Source organism: Rattus norvegicus, chromosome 4 (assembly GCF_036323735.1).
Source record: "Rattus norvegicus strain BN/NHsdMcwi chromosome 4, GRCr8, whole genome shotgun sequence".
Classification (NCBI taxonomy): domain Eukaryota; kingdom Metazoa; phylum Chordata; class Mammalia; order Rodentia; family Muridae; genus Rattus; species Rattus norvegicus.
The window spans coordinates 150,688,124-150,705,229 of record NC_086022.1 but is presented as its reverse complement, the minus strand read 5'-3'; the positions used below and the strand labels follow the sequence as shown (position 1 = coordinate 150,705,229).

Here is a 17,106-nt window from a genome sequence, read left to right as displayed (position 1 = left end):
TCTCTCTCTCTCTCTCTCTCTCTCTCTCTCTCACACACACACACACACACACACACACACACACACACACACACACAGAGACAGACAGAGAGACCGGGGGTGGGGAAGTGCATAGGGTATGTACACCTGCATGTGGCCAGAGGACAACCTTGGGTGTCTTCCTCACAGGCTTCTCAAAGTAGGCCAGGCTCGCTGGCCAGTGAAGTGCAAGGACCCCCAGGCCACAGCCACCTCCAGGAGTCCAAGCCAGTGCCACCAAACTCACTGGTTTTTGTTTGCTCTAATCATGGTTTCGGGGATTAACCTCAGGTCTTCATACCTTCAGAGCAAGCACTTGTCCAATGGAGCCATCTTCTCGTCCCTGGACTTATTTTTTTAAGAGTTGCATATTAATTGACCAGAGCCTTGAGAGCTGGGTTACCAGGAGAGGAAGCATAGTGGAGTTGTGGCCTGAGGGGCCAGGTGCTGGCTGCTAAGGGTAGGACCAAGAGAGTGGTGTGGGACATGGGTGGGATGTTTCAAGAACTGCAGAGAAACCGTGTGGTTGGCCTAAAGTAGGGGTAGCAGGCAGAATGGAGGGGACCTGAGCATTGGGCAGGGTGAAATCCCTCTGCACACAGGACAGTACAGCCGTGTCTCGGGATCGGGACAGTGGTGTGCTGTGTCCCAGTGAGCTAGGAATAGGCTGGGGCTGTGTGGGCCACTTCAGTGAATGAGGTGCTAGGGGAGAAATTCCAGGCTGTGGGGCCCATGCCCCTGATCACTAAATTCTGCAAGGCCACCCTCAGGGCCTCTGTGGGTGTCCCAGCCCTGCTCCTGCTTGAGCCACTTGTAGTCTGAGGGCTCCCAGCCCAGGCAGGCAGCCTCCCTTCCCTCCACATAGATCATTCCAGCCCCTGTTGCTCACTTCTCCTTTAAAAGAAAAAAAAAAAGCTTTTTTTTTTAGATTTTATTTTTAGGATAAGAGAAAAAAAAGGTTGGGGGAAAGGCTTTTTCGAAAATTCCTTCAGCACAGAATTAATGGCTTGTGAACGTCAGGGCGGGCTGCGGGAGTCAGTTCCCGGCCTTTCCATAGCCTCCCCTCTCATCGTGGCCCACAAATCACCCAGCCTACCACTGGCTTTGCCTTTCCCAGGACCCGCACGCTGACTGGACAGCCAGGCAGGGCTCAGCAGAGAACCCAGAGCCAACCCCAGGGGGTCTCCCAGAGCTCACATCCCACAGCAGGGGCTTACAATTTTAATTTAAAAACCAACTTATTTAATGATGCAACAAAGTAATCTGTATTCAGTGAAAGTTATGTAAGTGGTGGAAGACCAGGGTCTCAGTGGGATGGGACAGCTGTAGCCCTTGTATCCCAGGACAGCTGGGGAGGAGCCCAGCCTGGGGTCAGCTCAGAACCCACGGCTAAGGTCACCTCAGCTCACATCCAGGACAAAGCTCAGGTCAGGAATCAGAGTGTACAGTGACTCTGTTTGCACAGTCTCGCATACTCTCTCTCGGTCAGCCAAGGTCTAAGAATATTAAATGGAAAATTCCAGAAATAAACAATTCGTAATCTTGAAACGGCCTGCTGTGCTGAGTACCACGATGAAGTCTTGTGGCGTCCATCCCTACCCTGCATCTGAGTCTGGGCTCCGTCCACCGTTTCCACCCTGCCTAAGTTACCCACCTGGTAGCTGCCCAGTAGTCATGGTTACTGATCTCCTGTCCCCAAATGCCAGGGTTTTGTTTGCACGGCCCTTATTTTTCTTAAATTGCAAATACATGGTGGTGGCAATGTAATATATCACAAAAAGTCATGATGCGCCTACTTTGGGAGAAAGAGTGGAAATTCTTGACTTGAAGCTGCCAGGGTCTGTGGTCAGTGAGATTGTGAAGCAGAGCCCACACTTACTGCGCTCCGTTGTGGTATCTTGCGATTGTTCCATTACTGCGTCTCCTACAGAGACGACTGATAAACTTATAGGGAGATACATACCAAACTGTGTATATAGGAGTTGGTCCCTGTGTTTTCTGACATCCCCCAGAGGACTTGGGATATGTTCTGGTCAGGCACTGCTGTGCCACAACCTGATAGACAGCGACCGGAGCAGAGATGCTGGCCCTGAGACAGGACCAGCTTGTGAGGTAGATACACGTTAGATGGCTAGAATGGAAACCTAAGGGAGCTGAGAGCTGCCGTCAGAGAAGCCCCACTGAGGTGACCGAGGCCACAAGCTTAGGAGTAGGCAGCTTCTGTGTGTGGGGCAAATGTTCTGCCATTAACTCCATCACAGTACCTCAGACTCCACCCATGTAGGAGCATTGTGTCTGGAGGTCAGAGGACAACTTTCAGGAGACCATTCTCACCTTCCACTTGAGGCAGTGACTCTTTGCTTGCTTATGTGAAGTTGGGATGAGTCTCCTGTCTCTGCCTACCATCGCTCCAGAAGAGTGCTGGGGTCACAGATGTGCACTGGCCTTTTTGGAGTCCACAGACACACTCAGGTCATTAGTCCCCAGCACCCCCATCCCCATTTACCTTTCTTTTTATTTTAATTCATTTTTTAGTTTTTACTTTTAGTTTTTATTTACATTAATGCCATACAAAATATTTTGATCATACTCTTTCCCTTCCCCAATTCCTCCCAGATCTTCCCAATCTCTCTACCCACCCAGGTCTTCTCTCCTACTAGCTTGGAACTGACCAAGCAGCCATGATGGCTGGCTCGTAGTTCCCTGGGAACCCACCCGTCTGCCCCTGCTGCACCGGGATCCCGCCAGTGCAGCACTGTATCTGGCTTTCTAACTCTGGTCATCATGCTTGTATGACAAGTACTTTACCGACTGAGCCTTCAAATCCATTCTGTTACTGGATTAGCACCAGTCATAGCTGAGACCCGGTAGTGTCTGCTAAGTCTGTCCCAGCACCAGCTGAAGACCTTGACCTCTGCAAACTCAGTCTACCACTGAGCTTGTCTCAACTCACCAAGGAGAAGTATGTGCATATGTCCATTTTACAGCTAAGTAAACAGACTCAGAAAAGCAAAGTGACGTGCCGGGGTCACCCACAGCAATCCTCTAGGACACAATCTGCCCATTGGTTTTAGCTCAGGGCACCTCAGCTCCAACCTGTATCTGGGTGGGAGGTTTGCCCTACTCCAAAATGGTCCCAAGAAACTAGGGGACAGGAACAGATGCTAGAACTGGTGGGGAAACACAGTAGAGGTAGGTGGGACACCTCTTGGGTGTCACTTCAGTAGTGAACTAAGACAAGAATGACCTCAGTGACCAAATATGGGCTCTTCTGGCCTCTCTGCTGTGTCTGGCCAGGAGGAATGATGTGACCAGGTATGTGTCTGTGCTGTATTGCTCAGGCTGGGTTGAAATTCCCAGGGTCAGGTGACTCTCCTGTCTCAGCTTCCTCAGTGTCTGGGCCTAAAAGTGTGTACCCCTGTACGTTTAGTCTCTTAAAAGCCAAACTGGGGGCTGGGGATTTAGCTCAGTGGTAGAGCGCTTACCTAGGAAGCGCAAGGCCCTGGGTTCGATCCCCAGCTCCGAAAAAAAAAAAAAAAGAACCAAAAAAAAAAAAAAAAAAAAAAAAAGCCAAACTGGCCAGACCCTTGGCCAGCATGTCTTGCCTTCCTTCCTCCCTTCATCCCTTTCTCCCTCCCTCCATCCCCCCCCCACACCCAGTCTTGTCCCCATACATCTTAAACACCAGCCATCTCCTAGGAGTAGCTGTGTCATCCAAGGTCAAGGCTTGACCCGAGTAGCATCTGGAGATCTATTTAGCCGGGCCTCCGCTGGGAGCAGGGGTGTTCAAGCAGGGTCTGAGAGCTGAGATCCGCCTGTGTGGACAGGCAGGGAGCCAGAGAAGGTTCTAGAGCTGCCTTGTCCCCACAGCTGCAGCCGGAGCAGCTGGACTGTGGAGCAGCCCACCTTCAGCACCCACTGACCATCCTGCAGCCACTGAGGGCATCGCCGGTGTTCCGTGCTCCAGGGCTCACGGCCGTGGCTGTGGCCAATGCTAACAACTACACAGCTGTCTTTCTGGGCACTGCCACGGGGAGGCTCCTCAAGGTAAGCATGCGGGACTGGAGCTCCCTGGGGTGGGCCACAGAGGGCCAGAGTCACTCTGCCTTCTTCAGTTTTCCCTCTAGGCCTCCCCAGTGGCTTGTGACGAGGGAAGGAAGTGGCCTGAGTGATGTCTGCCTCTGCTTTCGGCATCTCCCAGCCTGGGGCTCCGCAGACAGCGTCTTCACCTTTGCTGTGTACTTGCTCCCTCAGGGCCTCTGTTTCCCTTCTGGCTGCAGTTGTTGGGGGACTTCAATGAGGGACACAACAGCCCTGCTGGCTATCACCTCAGGGGTCCAGTGTTTGGATTAACCATGAGGTCTATCACCTTGCAAGTCCCAGAGCTAAGGGAGGGCAAGGAGCTTCTCCTCTTACCTCAGAGCAGACTGAACACCCCTGTCCACCACCTCTCCACTTCTCTGTGGGGAAAGTCAGTCTTCCAGCCAGGCCCAGCCTAATTGACTCAAGAGTCCATAATTTAATTCCCTTTGGCAGCTGCCTGGGTCGGGGTGGGGTGGGGCTTGGGCCCCACAGGTCTGGAACTACCTGTGGTGCCTAGGGAGAGCACAGGGCCCCACGCCTGCCTGCCGGTTACTCAGCTTCAGCTCACCAGGGTTCGGCTGTGTGGTCAGATGACTGGTTTCTGCCTTTAAGTGTTACTACTCGACGACGTGTGACCTGAGGACATAGCTTGTCTCCCTGTCCAGTGAGGGAATGAGCAGAGCAGCACTGTGGTCAGAGCCCTCTCCCCTTCTACCCATAAAGTTGCAGCCATTAGGCACCTACTGTTTACACAGTGTCTCAGGGTACTTCACAGGCTTCACCTAGTTCTTTAGCTCTCACATCAAGCCAAGGATTCTATTCCACAGAAGCAGGCCGCCGAGGTCCTCTGTGAGAGGCGACTACCCCCAGAGTGACCAGATAGCTAGAAATGGGGTCGTTGCTTTTCACCTTCAGTTGATTTCTGTGTGCCATGCTTGGGGTCGAATACAGGGCCTTAGCGATGAGCAGGTTGGTGTCTCTCCTGCCAGCCCTCTCTCTATTTGGAACGTCTATCTTAACCCTCAGCTGGGGCCCCAGGACTCAGTGGACACTGAGGAAGTGGATATGACTTGGCATCTGTTTGGCGTCTGGGGTAGGCGGGTGTAGTGTGAGCCCCTGCTAGCATCCCAAGAGGCTTCCTGGCAACATCTCAGAGGGCAAGCCTGAGCCAGGAAGGACTTGGGGAGGGCACAGCGTTGACCTGGTACACCCCAGAATAAAAAGGATAGTGGTACTGTCAGGAAGATGTGTATCAAACGTGAGGCAGGCCTGGATGGGCAAGGCGTGTAATGTATAGACAGTGGGAGTAAAGTGAGAGCGAGGTAGGGGTGTGGCTAGAGGTGTGGCTAGGGGTGTGGCTAGGTAGATCATCAAGGCATCGAATGCCACAGCCAGTTTCTTCTGGTAGGGAACCTCTGCAGGTTTTAGAAACCCAGAGGAAGGTGAGTGGGCGGCCTCAAAGGTGTTTAGACCGCCAACTTTTATCCCCTGATTAACATCTTGGATACTTGGACACCCAGCCTGCGGAGACAGAGGAGAACACAGACCTTGGAGAGCCACGCAGAGGGGCCTGGGCCCTTGCCCAGGACTGCTGCTTGCCATCTCTCTTATCCCCACAGTTCTGCGGGACTATGCTCATCCTGACTCTTATTTACTAGGGAAACTGAGGCTCAGGGTGGGAAACAACTCATTTGGATTGTACATGAGTGCATGTCAGAAACAGAATCCAAGCCTTGCTAGTAGCCATGACAACCAGCAGCCTCCCAGAGAATGAATGGCTTGGCTACAGCCCACACAGATACCTGGGGGAAATGTTGGAGTCAAGCAGGAACGGAGTTCCTGGTGGGGGCGCTGTTGAGTCAGTGAGAATGAGAGTAAGTCCACCTAGGAGCCCCGTTTTCCCTTTCACCCTGGACCATCTGAGCAGGATGGGAGAGGAGACCCCAATCCTGGAGCAGCCTGACCTTGTGGGTGGCAGTCCTGGGCACCAGTAGGTGATGGCCTTTCCTTCTACAGATCAGCCTGAATGAGAGCATGCAGGTAGTAAGCCGGCGGGTGCTGACTGTGGCCTACGGGGAGCCCGTGCACCATGTCATGCAGTTTGACCCCATGGATCCTGGTTACCTGTACCTGATGACATCCCACCAGGTAAGGAACTGTGGCCAGCCATCGTTTGCACATGCTGACCCTCCTTCCCCACCTCCGTCTTTGCTGACTCATGTCTGGGACGTGATGCTTCAAGGCTACGTTTTCCCCACATACCCTCCAGACCTAGCTACCCTAGCCTTACAAGAGAGGGTGGCACCCTTGCTCAGCTGGGCTCCCTCTGCCTGCAGATGGCCCGAGTGAAGGTGGCGGCGTGTGAGGTACACTCCACCTGCGGGGACTGTGTGGGCGCGGCCGATGCCTACTGTGGCTGGTGTACTCTGGAGACCCGGTGAGGCCCTAAGGTGATGGCAGGGCAGGGAGGGCCAGTGGGTAGTGGCCCTGGCCTAGGACCTAACCCCATGGTGCCTGCAGGTGCACATTCAAGCAGGATTGTGCCAACTCCAGCCTGCCACATTTCTGGACCAGTGCCAGTGAGGGCCCCAGCCGCTGCCCTGCCATGACAGTACTGCCGTCTGAGATTGATGTGCACCGGGACTACACGGTGAGTGCAGCCACACCAGCATAAAGCCTGGGGGCCACAGCAGAGGCCAGGCACCATCTCCATGGCTGGGCCACTTCTTCAACATTCTGCCATGGACTCTTGCGGGACTAGTCAACAGTTAGGACCATGCAACCTGAGTACTTAGCAGTGCACAGAGGACTGCTGGCATTTAAGGGGCAGTCTCTGAATGTACTGACTGGAGACACCCAGATAGAGAACACACCCTTCTTGTCTTCCTCCTGGGAGTGTTAGCGGCCATCACTTAGCCCTGATACGGGACAGACAGGGGTGGTGGCTAGTGTCAGGAGAACCATGCCTGCCCGCAGCATGGTGGGTGGCCCAGCAGCCTGGATCCCTCCCAGCTCCCTCCTCACTGACTCCTCTAAGGACAAGGCCCTCCTATGTCACCCCGAGGGGTTCCAGTGGTCCTGCCGGTCTACTCCAGCAGATCACATATCAGTCATGCTCTGGCCTCACCCCTGGGTAGCCTGGGGGTAGGCAGTCATTCATCTCCTTGTCCATTTGCATCGTACTGAGCACTTACTGTGAGCCATGCGTGTGCGTACTCTGGAGACCAACCCTTGGCCTGGGAGGAGCTGACGTGCTCTTGGAGGGGGAGAATAAGACAGGTAAAATGTAGAGGTGGCACTGCACACAGAATAGAGCAGGGCGGGGCACAAGGGTAGGCAGGGAAATGGCGCAGACCGGCCTTGTTCTGGGAGAGGGCATGGAGTGAGAATGAAGGAGAACAGCTTTATAGGAAACTCCAGTCCAAGGGCCCAAGGGTGGAAGGGAGGTCCATGTGTCTGGGGGTGGAGAATGAGGTCATAGCAACCACGTGCTGCAGAGACCTTCTGTTTTTGAGACACCATAACCCAGTCCAGCCTTGAACTTGTGGCAACCCCCCCCCCCCCACCAGCTTCCCAAGCGCTGGAATTGCAGACTGTGTCTCAACACCTGGTTTGACAGAGACTTTGTGACCTCTGAGATGAGCTAAAATAGAAAAACTAAAGCCCCAGGGTGTCTTACGAGTAAACAGCCTTGAATTCCCTGAAGACAAACAGCTTTCTCAGAGACACTCAGGCAGGATCGACAGATGCTCTTTTGCAGTGGGATCTGTAAGGGGCCTGATCCGGGCCTCACCTGAGGGCATCTCTCCCCCAGGGTATGATCTTACAGATCTCAGGAAGCCTACCCAGCCTCAGCGGTATGGAGATGGCTTGTGACTACGGAAATGGCGTTCGAACAGTGGCCCGAGTACCCGGCCCTGCCTATGGTCATCAGATTGCCTATTGCAACCTCCTGCCCAGGGCCCAGTTCCCACCCTTTCCTGCTGGCCAGGGTGAGTGTCTGGCTACGGTGCCAGCCCAACGGTGGGACCCCGCCAGTGTCATGTGTAGATGAAGACTCTTGTACCTCTGGTTACTTTCCAGACCACGTGACTGTTGAGATGTCTGTCAGGGTCAAAGGACACAACATTGTCTCAGCCAATTTCACCATCTACGACTGCAGCCGGATTGGACAAGTCTACCCCCATACAGCGTGAGTGGGTGGCGGGAGGGGGAACAGGCCCCAGATTAGAGAACAGCTTCAGACTATGGAACACATAACAGACAGGATCCCACATCCTTCCTTTGCCCATAGCAAGCTTTGACCAGCCAGGCCCTTCAAACTGACACCTGACTGGCAGAGGCAGAGGGAACTAAGAGTTCACCTGTCTGTCCCTTGCATACCTCTCGTTAGTGGGGAGCTCACTACCATCTGTCCCCTTTCTCCAAGGCTCTAGGATCATCTTTCTGGGGCCCAACTAAGGGTGGGCAAGCAGAGATCTGAGGGGCTCCTTTGTCTTCCAGCTGTACCAGCTGCCTGTCGACACAGTGGCCTTGCTCCTGGTGCATCCAGCTGCACTCCTGTGTCTCCAACCAGTCTCGGTGCCAGGACTCACCAAACCCTACGGTAAGCCTTGTCTCGGGCATACCCCCCCACCCACAGCTTTTTTTTTTTTTTTTTTTGGTTCTTTATTTCGGAGCTGGGGACCGAACCCAGGGCCTTGCGCTTCCTAGGCAAGCGCTCTACCACTGAGCTAAATCCCCAGCCCCCCACCCACAGCTTTAATACCCACTTCTCTTGTTTTTAAAGTTACTGTTGTCTCTGGCATTGTACTAACACCCCCCCACCCTCGGGCGGGGGCGGGGCCAGGGTGCTCATCACAGCATGTTCAACCAATCCCCTGTGGCTGGACAAGCGGGTTACCTCCTTCCCTCCCCTGCCTTGGAATCTCTCTGGGTTACTCTCCAGTTCATGGAGGTGACACTTGAGGGTTACAACTACTTCCAGAAAGCCTGAGCCAGACTGAGGCTGTGCGGTAGCTGCCTTCACCCACGGTGGATGCTAAGGGTGGAACATGTGTCTTGGACACTTGAGGCCTTTGTCCCGATGGCTTTGAGAGGAGGTGGCTTGTTCAAAGAAAGCCATCTACCTGGGAGGCAGTAGGCTTGGGCCTTGAACCCAAATCCCTCTGCCTTTCTTTGAAAGACAGAGTTGGGTACTAAGACCCCAGCCTCTGTTCCCATGATGTGTCACCTCGACCCTGAAAGGCTCCTCCCTCCCTGAAAGGGCCACACATGAAATTCCCAGACCCTGATAGGTCAGCACCTGAGGGTGCTGACCCTTAAGCCAGCCTGAGACAGCATGCAGAAACCACACCTGGCTTACAGAGTGCCCACAGAACAGGGGTTCTCACTGACAGGCCCAGAAGTGACCTAGGGCCATACTGAGAGAGGCTCTGGCTGTTGGGATATAGTGAGTCTAGGCTCACCATCCCTGTGGCTCAGGGGTTGGGGGTGTCTGGGTTATGTCATGTTCTTATCTACAACCCCAAGCTGCATACTCGGCAGGGACTTGGTGACTGCTGAAATCCAGAAGTGTCCATTGCATCTGCCTTGTACATGCCAACCACAAAGGACCAGGGGCCTCCTTACAGTTCACCAACACTCACCAAGTGCTTGTATACTTGAGTCTGTGCTAAACACTGGGGAAAGGCAGTCAGATGTAGTTCTGTCTTTCCTACCACAGGCCCAAGGTCTTAGCTTTGACCTGTGGCTGTGTGCTCCCAGGCAAGCTACTGTGTCTTTCTGTGTCTTTCTCCCTCTGTAAAGTGAAGCCCACAGCAAGGGCTAGAGTAGAGATCTGGAATTACTCCAGGAGGCACCAACCCTATACTTGGCACATAGATGATTTTAGAAGCTATGGCTACCGTGTATGGGTGACCAGGAGAGACCTCTCTTAAAAAGGATTTTGTGTGGGATCTTGACACCTGCACAGGAGCCCAAAAGCTGGGAGGTGTGTGTGGTGCTGGCTGTCAGCCTGCTCTCCCCAGGTCTGCAGCTCCTCTCCCTTAGGGCAGAAGTGGGCCGGGCCCCAGAGGGGCTGTCGTAGAGCATTACCATAATCTGGCAGGAGAAGAGGCAGCTTCACCAAGGCCTGAGTAAGACTCTGAACCAGTGCTCGACTTGGCATTTAATTAAGTGCCCGTTAGCTGTGGAGGCGCCAGGCCTCCCAGGCAGACGGCAGGCAAAGAGGGTCTGTATGTCCTCCGGGACCCCTGGCTCCTGGATGGGAGGTCCTGAAGGTTGTGCTTGCAGCCACGTGTGTGCGTAAGATCCCAGTGGCTCCCACAGGGAAGCTGCTAGGGCTGGCTTCAGGGTTGGGGTGAGAAGAGGCAGCAAGGTGCCAGGGGTTCCAGGGCCAGTGTTACCTCTGAGAGGAAAGTGTTCCTGGGCCAGCGTGATGTCAAGTTTTGGAAGCAGGATGGGAAGTGGTAACTGGATCAGAGCCTGGTGCGTTCCAAACCACCAGGAGGCACAGTGTTGGAGCCAGTGGCTGAGTGGTTTGATGGGTATTGACAGCCATCATGAACTGTGGGCTGGACCACAGCAAGTGGCAGCAGGCCAGGGGGCCCCGGTCACTGGGTCTATTGATACTTGTTGGCTTGGGGTGCCAGTGCTTGCCCTCTTGAGCTTGGTGACACTGTAGGAGTTCTGGGCACTCCCGAGGCTCCATTTTTTTTGAGAGCCTGTTTGGGTTCTAGCCACCTAGCTTTCTTCCTGGCAGTTCCAGCTAGCCAAGGAGAGGTCTGTGCCACCCATGTGAACTAGAGCAGGCTCTGCACACCTGCGTGATGGTGGCTCCTGACCTCTCCCCCTCCTGTCCACTCATCCCTGTCCTACATGTAACCTTATACACAGTTTCCCAAGCCTGCAGATCAGGTCAGCGAATGGGGAAAACCATGTGAGGCCCAGAAGCTGTCTGATGGCCTGGGTGGGAACAGGAAAGGGAAGCCCACAAGGGAAGAGCCCAGCCTGGCTTCTGGTCTTTGGAGTTAATCAGCTTGTGCTGCTGAACTCACCCTCAGGCTCCACTGGATCCAGGAGTTCAACAGTGGTTCGAGGAGCTTCTCGACAGGCTCTTCACTGGTCTAGCTTGTTTTGGGTCCCCCTTAAGGGGATTGTCCCCTGTGTGATTAGGAGCTAATAGTAATATGAAATGTCCCATGACTACTTATCTGTAATCTCAGCACCAGGGAGGCTGAAGCAGGAAAAGGCGAATTTGTGGCAAGCACATGGTGGGTGGAAGCTAGAGTGACCAATGGCAGTGGTGGTCCACATGTGTGAACCCAGTACTGAAGGCCAGCCTGTCTGAACAACATACTGAGACTGTCTCCAAAGAGAGAGGGCAAGGGGGAGAACAGAGGAAAACCAGTACCCTAGGAGAAGTGTCCTTGTCCCAGAGGGTGACCTCATGTAATACAGGTGTCCCTACCCTAATTCTTTCTTGCCCTGGCAGATGTGACCAGGAGACCCCTGGCTAGAGTGACCTTGGGGTGCATGGCTGCCCCTGGTTCCTGTGACCTCTTGACCCTGTAGGTCAGATATTGAGTCACCAATAGGTAGGACTTCAAAGCTCCAGCACAGATATGGTCCCCAGTGTCCTGCTGAGGAATGTGGAGGAAGCACAGCCACAGCCCTCACTGTCTCCTCACCTTCTCCGCCCCTGCCCCGTGTGGTTTCTTCTGTACAGTACGGTATAGTCTCTGAGAGCTACAGCGGTACTTTTTAGCCCAGATCGGGCTTAGTGTTGTGTCCTGAAAGGCCAAGTCCCAAAGATCCCAGCCATCAAGAGCTTCCCCACCCCACAATACCCAGGCACTCATGTAGCAGGAAAACTCCGCCTAGATGGAACATTTTACCTCTGCTTCCTCACCTAGAAAGTGGGGCCGTAGGCATTGCTATGGAGACTATGGCACCCTGGGGAGGCAGGACTGTCTGTCAGGGATGGTGGCTCTGAAACATCCTATTTGACCCCCTCCTGTGTTTGGTCTGCAGAGCCCCCAGGACTGTCCCCAGATCGTGCCCTCGCCCCTGGCACCTGTGCCCACGGGTGGCTCGCAAGACATCCTGGTGCCTCTGACTAAGGCCGCCTTCTTCCATGTAAGTAGAGACTGAGTGGGGTCTTTGTGAGTTTCAGACTATCCCAGAGTCCATAATGGTGGCCCAGTTTTTTTTTTCTCTGAGCCCCATTCCAGCTGTGTAAGACTTGGAGCAGGAACGCAAGGCTGATGGGGGACAGCAGGCAGCCAACAGCTGCCAAAGGAACCCTGGCCCAGGCCCCAGTCCTCCTGCCCCGGAGGCTCTCTGACATAGTGGCCCAGCCCCCTGCCTAGCCCCGAAGTCCATGGGTAGATGAGGTCCACGTGAGCTCTGCCTGCTCTGCCCAGGCCGAGCGAGACCCTGGGTGCTCCAAGCTCTGTGGAGCACACTGGCCCCAGTTCAAGGTGCCATGTCTTTCCCAGAAATGACCAGAAGAGGCCATGCCCCTAATTCCCATGGTCTAGAGGGGACAGACACTGAGGGAGGAAGTATGACCGGGGAAGGGGATGTGGCCATCCCTGCCACCCCCACCCCAGAGGAGTGTGGCAGAGAGGGGGTTGATGAGTTTTGGAAGGATGCCAGCTTTCCTAATTCCTGGGACATGCCATCTGTCACTGCCACACGGGAGTTGAGGCCCGTGACGGTTGTCACACGTGGGGGCCACGTGCCAGGCATCTGGGATGTGTCAGGGAGCCTCTATGGGGTAGGGGCTCTGGAGAGCCAGGGTGGAGCTGCCTTCCACCAAAAAGTCTATCCTCCAAGGCCTGCTGGGTCACAGGAGCAGGGCGGGGAGGCTGCAGCCCCAATGTGGCTGATTCTCTCCAGCTGTGTGGCACTCCTGGTTCATTCTCTGCTTTACCAGACACAGGACTACCCGCCCTCCATGCTACCCCACCTCCAGTGCTGTCCACCTGCTCACCTCACCCTGACCATGCTTCTAAGTCACCTGGGTCAGGACTGGGGCAGCCCCACTATAGGCTTCTCTGCCATGCGCTCGGGGACGGGACCCACCTCCAACTCTGCTCACTGGAAACAGAACCAGCATTTGGCTCTGTCAGCAGTTCTCTTTCCTGTGTTAGCTTCCGGCTAGGACCCCAGGAAGAAGAGGTTGACCTGCTTTTTTCTCAGGGTGTCACATCTGCCAACAGCAGGGGCATAAACAGGAAGTACTGGCGCATGGCCGCTGGGGCTCAGTTTGACACATGAAACCCAAGTTTATCACTCAGTAAATATTTATTGATATGACTCTTGAGGGAGCAAGATGCGACTGAAGAATTAGGCCTAGCTTAATGTGTTAACATTTATTGAGCACTTCCTGCAAGCACACATTAGACACCTGCGTGTGTAAGCCTCTAAAATAGAGCGTGTTTACTTTGTCCAGAAGACCTAGTCCCATATCCGCATGAGGTCACACAGTGAACAAGTAAAGGTGGGATTTAAAGCTGGCTTATGTGAGGTTGAACCCAAGCTTTCCGCCAACTTCTGCTGGTCTTAGGTATATAAAGGGCCCGCATCAGCTGGGATCTTGACGTGGGCAAAGGGATAGGTGCAAACCGTCTAAGCCAGCAAATAGGACATTTGACCAGCAGCACAGTGCAGGGCAGGACGGGCTTTGGGGGTAGAATAGGTCACTCAGCTCATCCCCTCACCTCTGGGGGCAGGAGCGGGTGTGAGGTATCCTGATCCAAGGAGGTCTTGGGAATCCAGGGGCTCTGCAGCTGGATTTTGGACCCTGTAGTGATTCTCATTGGTGGTAAAAAGGAGACCCACCAAGGCAGAGGCCTGGCACGTGCCACATGGAGATTGATGGGGTGCCTAGGGTTTACCACTGCAGGGCAGAGACCAGGGACTCAGCCCAAGGGTCTGGCAAAGTCTCCGGGAGCTGGGGCATCAGGAACTGGTTTAGGCCACTAGTAGTGGTTGGGAGGCTGTCAGATGCCTCTCAGAGCCATCATTCCAAACACAGAGGTCCTCACAGCCCAGGCACTGGGAACAGTCAGGGCTGCCCATAGCACAGCTATAGACCACAACTGTGGACACAGGACAGCACAGTGAGCCTGAGATGAGGCAACTCCAGACTCAACATCCATGAGGTTCTTGGCCAGCTCTACCGAGGCTGCTAGGGTTCCTGGTATCTTTTTAGTCCCTGGCATGATGGCCAGGAAAGAGATCCTGGCAGCAAAAGCCTGGTGGAGTCCTAGCCCACCTGTCAGCCTAGAGGCTGCCGTGTTTTGATGGAGGTACGCTGTGAGTAAGGCTCCTCTGCCCTGTGTCTGCAGGGCACCTCCCTCCAGTGCAGCTTTGGGCTGGAAGAGAACTTTGAGGCTGTGTGGGCGAATGACTCGCTGGTCCGCTGCAACCAAGTGGTGGTAAGTGGCATGGCCCAGCAGGGCAGGAGAAACCCACTCGGCCTCCTTTCTCCTCTTCTTTCTCCTTCTCCTCCTCACCTTGTCTGCTTCTGCCTTTTGGTCCCCTCCCTCTGCTCTCATCCATCTTGGTGACACCCTTGCCCCCTCAAAAGACAGACCCCACCTGTCTCTCAGGTGTTGCCCTTCTTCATTTTGCAGCTGCATACAACCCAGAAGAGCCAGGTGTTTCCACTGAGCCTGAAGCTGAAGGGGCCACCTGACCGATTCCTAGATAGTCCTAACCCCATGACAGGTGAGTGTCCCATCTATCCCGTGGCCAGTGGGAGAGGCCCAGCCTTTGGGGGCTCACTGGCAGCCACAGACACTATACCCCATAGGTGGACAGCAATCACTGAGACATTCAGGCCAGCCCCTCTGCTGTGGTCAGCTCACACCAATGACTATTGTAACCTCCACAAGCTTACCTTCCTCTCTGAATCCTGTTGTCCCTGAGTCAAGTGAGGCCACAGGTCTTTACCACAAGATTGATCAGGACTAAGTGAACCTATAAATCATGTCCATAAAATGGGGGAGTCAGTAATTCCTCCACACAGAGTCCCCATGAGGAGAAGGAGTGTTGATGAAGCTGGGGGCTAGACACAGGCCAACATAGGTAGGAGCTGACAAGAACCTTATGGTGCTGACCCCAGAGTTGCCTCGCCTCGGGCTCACCTTGCTGTCCTGTGTCCACAGTTGTGGTCTACAATTGTGCTATGGGCAGCCCCGACTGTTCCCAGTGCCTGGGCCGTGAGGACCTGGGTCACCTCTGTGTTTGGAATGATGGCTGTCGTCTGAGAGGGCCCCTGCAGCCACTCTCTGGCACCTGCCCAGCTCCTGAAATCCGAGCGGTAAGCACACAACATGCCAGGCTCACACAGCATTCTTGGCTCGTAGGTTACCTCCCAGGACTATTGTCTTAATGGGGCACAGACATGTGGAGGTGGAGGTAGAGGAAGAGGAAGCTGGGGCTTCTACCCATTGATATTTCATAGCCACTCAGGAAACCTCTGACCTGGTGACAGTTGAGGATTCCCGCAACTCAGCAGCCTGATTTAGTTAGGGAGAAAAAAAAAATCTCAGAGAAGGATTTTGATTGGTTTAGCCTGGGCCACACCTTGGCCCAATCAGCTTCTGGCTTAGATGCTGAATTCTGTGGTCAGGCGTGGCCACCAGGAACCACATGACATCATCAGCCTTGGGACCCGTGCAGCCCGGCCACCAGTTGCCCCAGGCCTCTGAACACTCTGAGCCTCCATGTCCAAGCAGAGGGTCTGTGTAACCCCACCTCCTTGGGCACATGTGACAGTGAGAGAGACACCCAGCTTCAGACCTTCACTTGCCTTGGTCCCCCTGGCAGATTGAGCCTCTGAGTGGCCCCTTGAACGGTGGGACCTTGCTGACCATCCGCGGCAAGAACCTGGGCCGTAGGCTCAGTGACGTGGCACATGGTGTGTGGATTGGCAATGTGGCCTGTGAACCCCTGGCTGACAGATACACGGTTTCAGAGGAGTGAGTGTCGTCGGGCATGGCCAACCTAATCCTTCCCCCAAACCCTGTCCCCCCACCCACCAGGCTGTGACTGGGCCTCCCCCAGTCTCTGCCTGGGCCACTCCTTTATCCTGCCAGCTCTCTGTTGCCTCCTCCAGGAAGCCCTCAGGGCTGTGCCTCCTGCCATATAAGCCTAGCTTTGATGAAAATCATTTGCTACTAGTAAAGTCTGGAGTGGGGGGTCGGGGGAGCTGATGTGGTATAAAGGTCAGGGTACAACAGCTGTACCCAAAAGGGGATGTCTGGAAGAAGGTAATTAGCTGGGTTTCCTGTTGGAAGGCTCCGGGCCAGGCTTGCAGATAAGGGCATCAGGTGGCCAGCCAGGCTAGCTGGGCAAACTGCCTGGTGGTCAGAGACCGTCTGATCTGGAGGAAGCAGCAGAGTGGCGTGCCCCTCTTGGCCAAACCCACAGTGACTGTCTACAGAGAACATTGTTGGTTTGGCATTCTGGCCCCAGTGGTAATGGGAGGCAGAGGCCATGGGCAGATAGATACAGGCTCACCTTCTGCCCATGTGCCTGCCCGCCCTCAGGATCGTGTGTGCCACAGGGCCCGCCCCAGGGGCTTTCTCAGACGTGGTAACGGTGAATGTCTCCAAGGAAGGCAGGTCTCGGGAACAGTTCTCCTATGTGGTAAGTAGGCCATCACCACTCACCGTCCAGCACAGTCCCCACATGCCTGCAGCCAGAGCCTGATCCTTTCCTTCTCCACAGCTGCCCAGGGTCCACTCACTGGAGCCTTCCATGGGCCCAAAGGCAGGGGGCACAAGAATCACCATTCACGGCAGTGACCTCAACGTGGGCTCCATGCTCCAGGTCCTGGTGAACGACACGGACCCCTGCACGGATCTTACGTAAGCCGACCCCACAGCCTCTCAGCCGTGGAGTGGGTGACACCCCAGAGGTCTCAGCTGAGCATGCCTTGCTCTGTCCCTTCTTGTCTTGGGTGGGTGTGGGAAGGAAGGAGCTGGG

General features: G+C 54.7%; 1 protein-coding gene across 3 annotated transcripts in view; it reads left to right on the top strand.

Moving 5' to 3' along the window:
- Window positions 1-17,106, top strand: part of Plxnd1 (plexin D1) — a 40,330-nt gene that overhangs the window by 10,477 nt on the left and 12,747 nt on the right. For all 3 annotated transcript variants that reach the window (XR_005503232.2, XR_005503233.2, NM_001395052.2), the window contains exons 2-15: window positions 3,889-4,065; window positions 6,118-6,249; window positions 6,438-6,538; window positions 6,622-6,751; window positions 7,916-8,093; window positions 8,185-8,293; window positions 8,605-8,707; window positions 12,136-12,240; window positions 14,460-14,549; window positions 14,748-14,841; window positions 15,282-15,436; window positions 15,946-16,097; window positions 16,668-16,767; window positions 16,849-16,988. Coding sequence is in view for 1 of the 3 variants with exons in the window: in NM_001395052.2 (NP_001381981.2) it covers window positions 3,889-4,065; window positions 6,118-6,249; window positions 6,438-6,538; window positions 6,622-6,751; window positions 7,916-8,093; window positions 8,185-8,293; window positions 8,605-8,707; window positions 12,136-12,240; window positions 14,460-14,549; window positions 14,748-14,841; window positions 15,282-15,436; window positions 15,946-16,097; window positions 16,668-16,767; window positions 16,849-16,988 (1,766 nt within the window). In the remaining 2 variants the exon portion in view is untranslated. The remainder of the gene's footprint in view (window positions 1-3,888; window positions 4,066-6,117; window positions 6,250-6,437; window positions 6,539-6,621; window positions 6,752-7,915; window positions 8,094-8,184; window positions 8,294-8,604; window positions 8,708-12,135; window positions 12,241-14,459; window positions 14,550-14,747; window positions 14,842-15,281; window positions 15,437-15,945; window positions 16,098-16,667; window positions 16,768-16,848; window positions 16,989-17,106) is intronic.